The 13,422-nt window shown below is 43.4% G+C and overlaps 1 protein-coding gene across 2 annotated transcripts in view; it reads left to right on the forward strand.

Annotated features, from left to right (window-relative positions):
- The window catches only part of tgfbr2b (transforming growth factor beta receptor 2b), a 75,470-nt gene extending 63,311 nt beyond the window's left edge, over positions 1–12,159 (forward strand). For both annotated transcript variants that reach the window (XM_070880578.1, XM_070880580.1), the window contains exons 6-7: positions 4,916–5,043; positions 7,665–12,159. In XM_070880578.1, the coding sequence (XP_070736679.1) occupies positions 4,916–5,043; positions 7,665–7,871 (335 nt within the window). In that variant the 3' untranslated portion in view covers positions 7,872–12,159. The remainder of the gene's footprint in view (positions 1–4,915; positions 5,044–7,664) is intronic.
- The last annotated feature ends 1,263 nt before the right edge of the window (positions 12,160–13,422 follow it).

Genomic DNA, 13,422 nt, shown 5'->3' on the forward strand with positions numbered 1-13,422 from the left:
TGAGCATGCTGTGCTGTTTCACAAGAAACAAAAAAAACATTTTTTGACCAGTTCCATGTGACTGTAAAGTTACTCTTACAAATAAAATTTGAAATACATGATTCCTTTATTGACGCCCCTTAGATTTTTCAGCAAACTTTGCATTAGTTTCAGCTTTGCATTAAAAATCAAGTCTGCTGTGATTGACATTTATTGAGAATATCCTCTTCTCTGCACTTACTGTTGTCTCGGCTGTGATGTCCTGTTTCTAACAGTGATAATGTCTCTCTCTTCCCCTTCTTTCAATGCTTGCGTATACACAAGAAGGAAGACATGTTCAGAGCGTCTACTGATTTTTAAAAAGGCACTGTTTAAAATGATGGGACAAGATGAGGCAATACATTAGAATTCTGACTTTCTTCCAATGGGACATGGATTCAAATCCAGTCCAAACAGCACAATTAGCTTTATCTCATCTGATAGACATTAATGGTCTTAAGTGCTGAGAACAGGGCACATATTGGTTTTGAACTGCTGATTCTCAAAGTAGGCATAAGGGTGGTTCGTCTGAGAAATAGAGATGTCAATGTTGGAACATGAAGATCTGCTGTACTCTAGTTAGAGTTAAGGAGCATTGTTGGAGTGGAGGGATCATTAGTCTTTATCTAACTCATCATATACCTGACTTGGACTGCTTGATGCTGAGTCTGTTAAACATATGTTCCCAGTATTGATAACCCTCACCCTGATGAGCATAAAACCAAACACAAAAAAAATTCCAAATCTGAATCTACTGGTGGTGGAATGTCACAGTTGTTTGACGGGCTCCAGAGAAAGCCTCTGCCTTGCTCCTTGCTGCAATACAACGTGAGCAGACCAGTGGATGTTGAGATAAACCTGTTAAGATACAGATCAGCCATGAGCTAATTGAATGGTGGAACAGGCTCGAGGGGCTGAATGGCCTACTCCTGTTCCTATGACATGGCCCTGTTGCAGTCAATGAGTCCATCCTCTATAACATCGGAGAGAGACTGCCGGTGCTTTGAGATCTTTGAAGAATTTAAGATCAGAGAGCCTTAAGAGCGACTTCCAGCCGTAGAAAATACGTTGTACCCGTGACAACCGATGCGAGAGTTCTGCAATCCATTCAGTTGTGAACTAGCTCACAGGGTGGACTGCGGAAACTAGGTCGTAGTATTTCTAATTTTCAAAGAGTCAAAAGTCCATCAAATAGAAGCGCCTTTGGATCTTGCTGTGTGGCATTTGTACAAGTTACAGAAAGAAAACAGCCTCTTGTTCCTGGACTCTTGTACTGTCCAATACAATGCAGGGCAGTGGGCTGGATAAAGTTGGTCTACTCCACCCCACAGCCCATTCTCTGCAATGTCAGAGAGATATCGTCTGGCAATTAGACAATAATTACTTGTGTTTATTTGGCTCGTTCAACGTAGTAAAGTGTCCCAAGGTGCTTCACCAGAGCATAACCAGACAAAAATGGACACTGAGCCAAAGAAGAGGATATTAGGACAGGTGACTAAAAGTTTGGTCAAAGGTGTAAGTTTTAAGGAGGGTCTTGTAGGAAGGGAGAAAAGCTGAGCAGTTTAGGAAGGAAATTCCAGAGCTTAGGGCAGAGATGGCTGAAGGCACAACTGCCAATGGTGAGGCGAACATTCACTCCCTCCACCACCGGCACAACATGGCTGCAGTGTGTACCATCTACAAGATGCACTGCACCAACTCACCAAAGCTTCTTCGATAGCACCTCCCAAACCTGAAACCTCTACCATATAGAAGGACAAGGGCAGCAGGAGGTTGGGAACACCACCACCTCCAAGTTTCCCTCCAAGTCACACATCATCCTGACTTGGAAATATACCTCTGTTCCTTCATTGTCGCTGAGTCAAAATCCTGGCACTCCCTCCCTAAGAGCACTGTAGAGTCCTTCACCACACAAACTGCAGCAGTTCAAGAAAGCAGCTCACCACCACCTTCTCGAGGGTAATTAGGGATGGGCAATAAATGCCGGCCTTGCCAATGATGCCCACGTCCCAGAAGGAATTTTTTTTTAAAAAAGGAGTGGTAATGCGCAAGAGGCCAGAGTTGGAGAAACGCAGAGTTCTCCGGGGTTTGTAGGGCTGGTGAGGCTACAGAGATGGGGAGGGGCAGGCCATTGAGGGATTTGAACATGAGGATGAGAATTTTAAAATCTAGGCATTTGTGAATGGGAGCCAGTGTAGACCAGCGAGCAGGATTTGGCGTGGATTAGGATATAGGTAGCAGAGTTTTGGAGAGCATCATAACATGAGTGGTATGTTGCTTAGGCAAGGCCTGGGGGAGCTGCAAAACAGCTGCACTTCAACAACTGTACAGCTGAACACCATGTTTCTTCTGACTGTGTGTGGACACTGGGTCCTCTGTCCCTTGTATTGCATCATTAACTCGCTTGCTGAACCAAGGTTGCTGGAACATGTGGACTTTCCCGTTGAAATTCCAGAAGAAGGTCGCCAAATCTCTGTGTCCAACAAGTTCACGTTGTGGGAGACCTGCTCTTGTGACAGTTGCCTCCAATAGTGCCATGTTTGTTTTGCCACCTCGTGCACAAGGAAAAGCAGGCAGAACAAAACTGATATCTGGTATTGCAAAATATGGCTTCATGAGGCACTTTACTATTGTCTTAAAACCATGGCGGAATAGTCTGTTCCCTAATGACAGCTGGTTAAAAGCATTTTTGTGGCAAAGCTAACATAACTACAAAGTCTACTCCTTGTGGAGTTTGCTATCTATTCACTCAAACAGATGTTCACCAGATGCAGGAGCTCTGCGATCCAATCTGTTTCTCATCGATGAACTAGCCGACAGCGAAATAGGGATAATTCCAATTGCTCGGTTATTTGGCCTGGTATAATACTCATGTGCAACAAATGTGTGACACCGTTATTGAGGAAGCAAACTGCAGGCTTTATTTGACCACAAGACATTTGGGGGAGATGGGAGGGGATGGGTGGTGGGGAGATTTCTGGGTTCTGTCATTCTGCTTTCCCACAGAAAAGGAGAGAGCTGTGATCTTCACATGCTGCACTGCTTTTTGATTGAACTGTAAACTGGAGGTTTTAATATAAGTTGGTGCACATGATGAATTGATTTTCTACCCAACTGGAGATGGGAGACCACAGTGTTTTGTACATTGTGTTAACACTCGTCATCAGCAAACTCACTTCCGTTCTTCTGGAAGGTTTGGAGTCTCCACCAGGACTGCGAATAACAAGCTATTCTGTATTTGTTTTTGCCCCAACTATTTAGCAAACACCAAAATACCAGCTCCTAGTTGGTCTGTAAACATTGAACTGTCACTGACTAACGCTGTGGACCAGAGAGAGTGCATGGGAACCTTGTGTTCCATCTCTCTGCTGCTGTGGAATGGATGATTTAATGAGAAGATAGTGTGCTAATAAAACTCTCTCTGCAGAAGGACAAGCTCTCAGCAACTACCCTCCCAGAGGAATTGGATGATGCAGCATGTTGGCACATTGCCCTTCCACGGGGACTGGGTTGCAATCCTGCCGAGATTCATGAGCGAAGTCTCTTGCTTTGGGTTGGAGCGATCTCAATCCAGTTTCCTGCAAATGCGAGTTCAGATCACTAAACCCGCCCACAGTTTAGCACAAACCTTTTTACTAAATTGGCTATCTAGTTCAAAGGATGGCTGGGATTTGGATATATACTTGAAAAGGAAACGTTTGCAGGGCTATGGGGAAAGAGTAGGGGAGAGGGACTAATTGGATAACTCTTTCAAAGAACCAGCACAATGTATGATTCTATGGGAGAAATGAAAGAGTCACACTTGTACTTTGGGATGTATTCTTTGAGATGTTGTTAGGATGGAGTAGAGGAACGTTATTCTCCACCTGACCGGGGAGTGCTCTGCACAGTCACGACTGTCAAAAATGGAATGGAATGAGCATATTCTCCAGCACTGACATCCTGCACCTTAATAAGCTCAGGTACTGACCCTATGTAGCGCTTTCTCCTTAAGCGTTCTTTAAGAGCACCCTTGCAAGAGGGAAATGCTATTGCTGTGTGACCCCCCCCCCCCCCCACCCCCGCCATAGTATAATGCCTCAAGATAGTTCCATTTCTTATATTATCCAATCTTGTAGTCATGCTGTAGAGACTGCCAAGTTACTGATGAATTATATCTCAAAGATCACATAACAAATGTTTCCTATGTATTCATATGGGAAGACTGCAGTGTCTTTGGAAAGTGGTGTGGAAACTGGGCTAGCTGTGTTGGGATGTACTGGAAGTTACTGTAGCCTGGTCAAGTTTGCATCAGCTGTTTCTTCTAGCTGGGAATTGCAGAGAAGGTTTTCTCAGCTCCTTGGGTATCGTAAACAGAGCGGGACAGTTTACACGTCACGAATTGATACTGTAAACTTAGCTGGATAATTTCCTGTTGTTTCTACTGAAATTGTAAATGTGTTTTAAAAAGAACGTATTTATAATGTAGCATACTGACTGGAATTGCCATATATATATATACATATAATATATGCCCATACCGTGATTCACGTGACTCCTTTCAACTCCTGGCCCATGAAATATAGGAGCATTAAGAACAAGAGTAGGCCATTCAGCCCCTCGGGCCTGCTCCGCCATTCAATTAGATGATGGCTGATCTGCACCTCAACTTCATTTCCTGCCTTTGCTCCATATCAGTTGATACCTTTCTATCTCAGTCGTGGAAGCTCCAAATGTCCTCGGCATTCATGGCCTTCTGGAGGAGAGTGTTCCAAATTGCTACCACCCTTTCCTGATTCCGCTCCTGAATGGCATCGCTCTAACTTTAAAATAATGTGCCCTTGTTTTTGATTCCCCCACCATAGGAAATACTTTATCCATATCTACCCTAATTTGTTGTTCAAATTTTTCTCCACAGAAGTGAAAGACTACGAGCCTGCCTTTGGTTCCAAGGTCCGGGAGCATCCGTGTGTCGAAAGCATGAAAGATGTTGTTCTGAGAGATCGGGGAAGGCCTGAGATCCCCAACAGCTGGCTTAATCACCAGGTACTGTAACTATTGTTACCAGTAAATAATCTTGTCATTCCAGAATTGATTGTCAATTGTTATTTTTGCCTATGAAGAAGTGCATCTGTGCTCTGGCTAGTGAATCAGAACTTGCCCCTCAGCCTTGGTACAGACACCAAAGATGGACACTCTCTCTCGGATTTGCTTTTTGTAGTAATAGCACCCAGCAATTAAAGGATTTTAATAAAACAGGCAGCACAAAGAGCCCACTCAACCCGCCAGGCTTGGTCCTTCCACAGACCTAGCAAAAATCCATCCAACCACATGCCCTCCGTATTGGCATCGGCCATGGCTCATTGGGTAGCACTCTCTCCTCAGATTCAGAAGGATGTGGGCTCAAGTCCCACTCCAATCTCAGCTGACACTTCATTGCAGTGCTGCACTGTCGGAGGTGCCGTCTTTAGGATGAGACGTTCAACCGAGTCCCCATTTGCCCCCTCAGGTGGGCGTAAGAGAGCCCATGACACTATTTGAAGAAGAGCAGGGGAGTTCTCCCGATGTCCTGGCCAATATTTGTCCCTCAACCAACATCACTAAAACAAATTTTCTGGTCATTCATCCCATTGCTGTTTGTGGGAGCTTGCTGTGTGTAAATTGGCTGCTGCATTGACTACATTACAAAAGTGAGTACCCTTCAAAATTACTTCATTGGCTGTAAAGTGCTTTGGGATGTGCTGAGGTCATGAAAGGCGCTATATCAATGCAAATGCTTTCCTTTTTATTCAATGACCGCACTCTCGCCTCAGAGTCAGAAAGTTGGGAAATGCTTTAGAAGAGCTTGAGGATGTGAAAGCCATTTTGCAAATTCAAGTTCTTCTTTTTTGCTCTCTGTGTTTGAACATTACAATATGAACAACAGAAAGCACCCTTGACATCTCATTCATTTTACAAGCAGCATGTTTATCCCATAGGGAGTGCAAGTCATTTGGATGTTAGAGGCTTGAACCCATTGATTTGTCTTGGATTATTACAGAGATGACCTGTTATTCCACCTCCCCAAGAATAGCTGGTATTGTGCGATAAGGCCGTCTAAAGTGGAGCTAAACCCCATTTAATGATCTGGGAAAGATAGAGACCGCTTGCTATTCTGGGCACTTGCTTTATGTAGTGCTAGTATGTGTGTTCTCTCTATTCCTGTTCTGTTATTACTGTCACTTCATTATGGAGCTGATGCTGGCAACCCCATCCACTGTGTGCACTGTCCACCAGATAATGTGAGGCGAGTATATTTGAAGGAATGAGCTTATATTTACATAGCATGTTTCATATCCTCATGACCTCCCCAAAAACTGCATTGCCAGTGAAGTACCTTTTTGAAGTGCAGTCACTGTTGTAATGGGCCACGTGGTAGCCCATTTGCACACTCCCAGTAGGCAGCTTGCCGATTTTTGGCAGGAAATTAGGCGGTGTGACAGCTTCTCGAGGGCCTGCTGTGGCAGCTTAAAGGGGAGGTAAATTTTACCTGTGTGCTGCAGAGAGAGGCAACTCTGTGGGGCAGCAGACAAGATGAGTTCAGAACCTACAGTAACAATTACAAGCATGTTCAAATCCTTTTAAGGTGGGGGGGAAGAAAGCATAATCTACTGCAAGATACTTGTCTCCAAAAGCATTACCTGAGAGCAGCTGAGGATTCCTTTCATTATTGTTCTAACTGACTGGGCATTTGCCTACACTTGCGCACATAATATATATATGAACATACAGCTGTTTATTTTCAGGCTGCACCCGCCCTGTTTTTGAGCACCAACGAGGCAATAATGAGATGAAAATTGCCCCTACTATTAGCTCCATTTTCCAACAGCAGTTTTAAATGTTGAAGACTGGCTGATGGAGGGGATAGAGGGTACCGGGGAGGGGAGGGTTGGCAGTCAAATGTGTTTTTTTTTATAATGGAGCCTACCCCCAGCTCCCAGTATCCATTCAAAATCCTCTTACCCTCCCCATCAATAATTATGGTTTTTGTCAAATTTTGAGTCAACTTTCAGTTTTAGTCTTTTAGTCCGAATTTGAATACACTTGGCAAAAAATATACCAATTTTACACTGTCTGCAGCACTGGTTAACAAGACACGATCTGCGTAGTTACTGGCCTGCTGCATCAATTGGAATATGAAACTAAGAAACAAAGGGTGTAAAATGTGATCTAATTTAGCACTGAAGTACGTTTGTGGTTGGCGGGAAGTGCCTGCAACAGGAAGTACCTGTCCGTTTTACCCCTCCAGTTCTTTGAGGTGAATCTGGCCCTTTTTCCAAAATAGAACACATTACTTACCATATCACTGAGGTTGATTCACTGCTCTGACCTCTCCATAATGACTGGTGCTCTGTACTCGTATGTGCATCAGTTCAGCCAGGGTACGGATGACGTTGCTGTGGGGATCCGTAGCTAAGTCAGCTGTTGGATGCTTCAACATAACAACTTGCCTTGCGTGAGAGCCTAGAGGAATGTAAAATATACCATTGCAGGCAAATTTGATAAGTAGTTTGAAGCAAGTAACCATTGGTTTTGTATTGACACTACACCCACATGTGCCTTTACTGGAGTCAGCATATTTTAATCTCAAAAACATGTAAATATTGTTCTCTCTCTCTGTTTCCTAGCTCGTACAGCAGGTATGTGAAATCATTGTGGAATGCTGGGACCATGATCCAGAAGCACGTCTCACCGCACAATGCGTAGTGGAGCGCTTCAATGATCTAGAACAGATGGACAAACTCTCTGGCCGGAGCTGCTCCGAGGAGAAGATTCCAGAAGATTGCTCTGTCAGTGAGACTAAACAGAACCTGAGGGCAGTCACCATGGTGTAAAGAATAGCAAGTGGACAAACAAAAAAACAAATAGGAAGAAGCCGTCAACTTGTTGTCAGGAGGGGGCAGTTTGATGGAAGTCCCGCTTCACTCCCGCAGAAGAAACTCTTGCATCACTTACCGAGGGACAGACCATTCTTCATGGAGAGTGGAATTCTGGGAACTCAAAAAAGACTGGGATGTTTCGTTTTGTCATAGGATTGCAAATTCTGAACAGCAACTGCTCAGGAAACCAAAGATTCCATCATGTAACCCTCATCCTTGCACTTTATTAGTATATATAGGTATATACTTCAAGGACCTTTCAATGTTTCTTTTCTATATTCAAAGAAGGGTAGTCATATAGACAAGTGTGCTTGTTTAATGATAAAGTGTTGTATGCAGCGACAAGCCACTTAATAATTCCCCGCTCCACCAAAATGTATATTTTCATTCATTTATTAATCTGTTTGGTATGATATAGGAGCAAACCCACAGTGCACCCTGCTGCCATTGAGAAATAAGAACAAAACAATGAAAGATTGAAGGCTACCAGATGCATGGGTTCCAGCAAGAGGTAAAGATTGGGGAGGGGGGCAGGGGGCTTCTGGATCCTGGCCCTGATCTGACATGTTTGAGCTGGTGATCGATGCCTATTGTTGATCCAATGGACACTACTGTCCTCTCCCTCGAGCAAGAAACTGTGCCAATGTGCAGTAAAATCAAATCTGATCATCCTATTGGAAACGTGGGTTCTGCTGATGTGCTGGCCTGGAGTGTACTAGAGATGGTTGATTTACGTAAGTGACAGGAGAATGATCGTTCAGATGGTCGTGATGACAGCAATGCTTTGGTCGGCCTCCTTCTGCACGTATGCACATGTACCCTGAAACCTTTAGTAGGTAGGACAACTGATCTGGAGTCTGTGAAGCGGTCATGAGGCAGAGCTCAGGCAGGAGATGGTGGGCTTAACGCTTTGTCTGTCTGAAATCCACGTTATCATCATCATCATAATATCCAATAAAATCATCAGCATTCAGCCTGCTTTATCGCTACACCAGAGTCTTAAGTTATGCCAACTTTCAACAAGAATATGCAACATTAGCTCCTCCAGTAGCCTTGTGGATAATTACAGCACCGGCTGTGGGCAGGCTTGATTCCCTAAGGCAGGTGACCTCAGACAGGCAGCAGTTGCAATGCTCCAAATGATCTCAGTCTCCCTGTGCTACGGAGAGGAAAAGCAGTCGGAATTCCACTATTGGACAGGACTAGGCTTGATTCCATTTATTTTTAAATTGCTCTCGGGATATGGGCAAGGCCGGAATTTATTGTCCAACCTTAGTCTCCCGGGATGCAGCTGAGCAGCTTGCTGGGCCATTTCAGAGGGCCGTTCAGAGTCAACCGCGTTAGTGTGGGATCGGAGTCACGTATAGGGCCAGACCGGGTAAGGATGCCGGGCTTCCTTCCTTAAAGGATATCAGTGAACCAGTTGGATTTTTACGACAATCTGACCACTTCCTGGTCCTATTGCCTGGCCAAATAACCCCAACAATATTCATTTATATCGGCCAATTATGGGAAGTGTAGGAGGACTGCTGGTGGCCATGGAACTACATCATAGCATTCGGGAAATGGGAGGAGAAAACTAAGAATTGCGTAACATCATGTACTCATGTACGCACAGCCTTTTGCGTTTGGTTTGGTGAGGCCTCTAGACTGGCCAGTGGATATACACAATCACAGGCTTTTTTAAAAGTGGTGCTCAGTGTAGCGGATGCACCCTGACTTCAAATGATTGAGAGTTTCTGAGGAAACTAGGCTTGGTTTTAATGTCCTCTATGGGGTACAATGGTTCATCTGACTTCTTTATTATCTGTACCAAGGTCTGTGTTAGTCCCGATCTGTGGTGAGTAAGTTAGGACGTGGTTTACGTAAAGATTTGCTTATTAACTATAGTCAGCCGCACCTCCAAGACAGCAAACATTTTTTCAGCTGGTATAAAAAAAATGTTGCGGAGCCCAAATCTCTCTCGCTACAGTAATTCTGTTGGATCAAGCATTGCATGTGACTTGGAATCCACAGGTAAATGGCTGAGGTGAGCAAACTAGTCAGGGTTTCAACCTTGGCACCAATTTGATCTTTTTATGTTGAAGGTGTCTGACTTTGTCCTGACTCACCTAAAGTACGTTCGCCAGAGTCCCTTCTAAGCCAATGCCACTCGGTGAGCATGTGCTAGTTCCCTCTCCCTTTACTGCAATGGCTCGCTCATGTACATCATTCAAGGGATCACTGGAGCATTGTTAACAGTTCTCACAACCAGTCCAGTCAAGGCATTAGTTAGTAGTGCAACCGGTGCGTTTTAATAGGAGAAGGCCACCTCCACTAACAATACATGGGTCTCTAGGAGGAAGTGTGATTCACTCCAAGGTTGCAGGTGGGGGTTGCCACAGGTTTATCCCCACAAAATAATTGAAAATTCTCAAAGCTTAACCAACATTTTCTTCTCAATCGGTAATGGTGTATAAACAACATGTACTTGTTAACTTAAGGCAGAGAAGAAAATATTGTGCTACTTGAACACCAAATCAAAGTGGGAACGACATTCTGAGGCCTTACCAGGTGGTGCCAAAACAACTTCCGAGCTTCGGGTTAGGGAATTAAACCATGGCTGAAAGGGTTAAATTATGAGGACAGGTTGCATGGACTAGGCTTATATTCCCTTGAGTATAGAAACTTAAGGGGTGATCTAATTGAGCTGTTTAATATGATTGAAGGATTTGATGGGGCAAATAGAGAGAAACTATTTCTGGGGGTATAATCTTAAAATTAGAGCTAGGCTGTTCAGGGGTGATGACTTCTTCACACAAAGGGTAGTGGAAATCGGGAACTCTCTTTCCCAAAAAGCTGTTGAGGCTGAGGGTCAATTGAAAATTTCAAAACTGAGATTGATGGGGCAGGGTATTAATGGATATGGAACCAAGGCAGGCAAATGGAGTTAAGATACAGATCAGCCATGATCTAACAGAATGGCACAACAGGCTCGAAGGGCTGAATGACCCATTCCTATGTTCCTAAGGCGCCATTCAGAATTTGATTAAACCAGGTTGCCTAACCCATTGTCCAGGGATTTGCACACCCTTACATCATGTTAACGTTGCTTGGAATTGAAAGTATATTGTGAGTTCTTCTATAGACTGTGATTATTTTTTTAAATATTGCAAAATTTAAGCTGCACACACACACACAAAACTGACTATATAAACTGGCACCTGTATATTTGGTTTTGTGGGCCTTGGAAATTACTCCATCAAGCTTCAGGACTATAAGCTGCTTGAATGTATTTTTATGAAATTGTTACTCTATATAATCCTTTTATATCTTTTTGTAAATGCTGGAGTCCTCAACTTATATTAAGTGCCTATGTAATTGTTTTTAATACAAGTGTTTGACATTTATGTAAAAAAAATGTACGGTGATTTATCATAGGATTAATGTATCTGACAGTTTTTTTTTTGAAAGAGCATTATATAGAGATGGTATTAAAGGGACTTTCAGGCAATCTCAGGACAAAAGCCATTGGTGACCTGTGACCCCTAACGGGTACGCTCTCCGTACATTGCCTGATGTATTATACAATTTTTTTAAATCTCTAAGGTTGTCCATATAGGATTCTGTACCAAAGTTTTCATTGGTACAGGTGTCTCATAAATCCAATCTTTAACAATACAACCACCTCACAAGAGAAGCAGAAATGGATTGAACGAACATGCACAGTGATTTTTTTGGGGGGAGTGCACACATTGGCTGCTACTTTGACCCTGCAACTTCATTAATCTAACAGCATCTGTGTCTTTCCATTTTTGAGCCTCAGTTTTGTGCATGAGCCAATGTGAAACTCTTTACCAAGTAACTTTGCATCATCAATTTTGGGCCAACCAGCAAAAGGAAGTCGGTCATTTTTAATCTCCTTTTCTCAAATAAGAACTCTGTTCAGAATAAAACCACATCTTACTGTATTTATTTACAAAAATAACTTGCTAATAGTTTTTGGATGTTGTAATAAATACAAACTATTATGTAACAAATTGTTACAGAATCGATGGCTTGGGACTTCAGTCCATTAAATAAAAATGAATGTAAACTGATGCACATCAGGGAAATAGAAACCTTTATCAAAATGTTTAACATATTTTACTCTTAAAAGCAATATTCAATCTTATATGTACGTGTGTGACACACACAAAAAATAACTATCTTTGCAATGTAAAGAGTGTATTGTATATATTTAATAAAGAAATTATAAAAAGTATTTTCATCTCATTGTGTATAAATAAAGAAAAGTTCTAAATCCCCCTTTTTGAAGGTTGCTTTTCATCCCCTTCTAATAAGAACAGGAGTAGGCCATACGACCCCTCGAGCCTGCTCCGCCATTCAATAAGATCATGGCTGATCTGATCATGGACTCAGCTCCACTTCCCTGTCCGCTCTCCATAACCCCTTATACCCTTATCGTTTAAGAAACTATCTATTTTTGTCTTAAATTTATTCAATGTCCCAGCTTCCACAACTCTTCCACACACCGAATTCCATACATTTGCAATCCTCTGAGAGAAGAAATTTCTCATCTCTGTTTTAAATGGGCGACCCCTTATTCTAAGATCATACCCTCTAGTTCTAGTCTCCCCCATCAGTGGAAACATCCTCCCTGCATCCACCATATGATTCCTTCCCGTTGAAGTCTGTCCAGTTCGATCTCGACCTTCTCCCTCATCGTGTACGGAACCGCCCGAGCCTTGTGATGGACGGGTCTTGCATCCGGGCCTAGGTGGATCTGCACCTTAACTCCCGTGAAGTTGCCGATGCCTGGTTCGAACAATGAGGGAAACTTGCTCAGCATTTGAGCACATGAAGCATCATCCACTGATGATAAGGCTTTAATATCATTCCAGTTCCATTTAATTTTCTCAAACCAACTCCTGCTGAAAAGCATTGCCTGGAACGATCCACAACAACAAAACATGCACAGCTCCATCATACGATATCTTCACTGCCGCGCTGCCAATAACTGGTATGAGCTCTTTGGTGTAGGTACACAACTTCACATTGATTGGGCTCAGTTTGAGTCTTCTTGCCTTAGTGTCCCACAGCTTTTTGAAAGCTCTCTGGCTCATTATTGACTGACTCGCACCTGTGTCCAATTCCATGGATTCTGGAACCCCATTTAATTTAACTTCTAGCATTATCGGAGGACTCTTGGTAAAAGAATGTACCCCATACATTTCTTCATCCTGTACTTCGGGTTGAGTTGCCTGTGCCGCTTGATCCACGCTGGATCGATCATCCTCAGCCACGTGGTGTGTCGCAGCATACTTGCTCGGTTGCGGACACATTCGCTGAAGGTGCCCCGATTGTTGCACAGCCTTTGCACACGCATTACTTGAATTGGCACTGATGGGCCCAATGATAGCCCTCGCAACATCAACAAGGCGAGATTTGATTCACCCCCGATGGCGGACTTTGAGCAGTTACAGGTCGTACAAACGCGGATGAGTAGACCCTGCCATGTGCAGCT

Source organism: Pristiophorus japonicus, chromosome 5, assembly GCF_044704955.1.
Source record: "Pristiophorus japonicus isolate sPriJap1 chromosome 5, sPriJap1.hap1, whole genome shotgun sequence".
Classification (NCBI taxonomy): Eukaryota; Metazoa; Chordata; class Chondrichthyes; family Pristiophoridae; genus Pristiophorus; species Pristiophorus japonicus.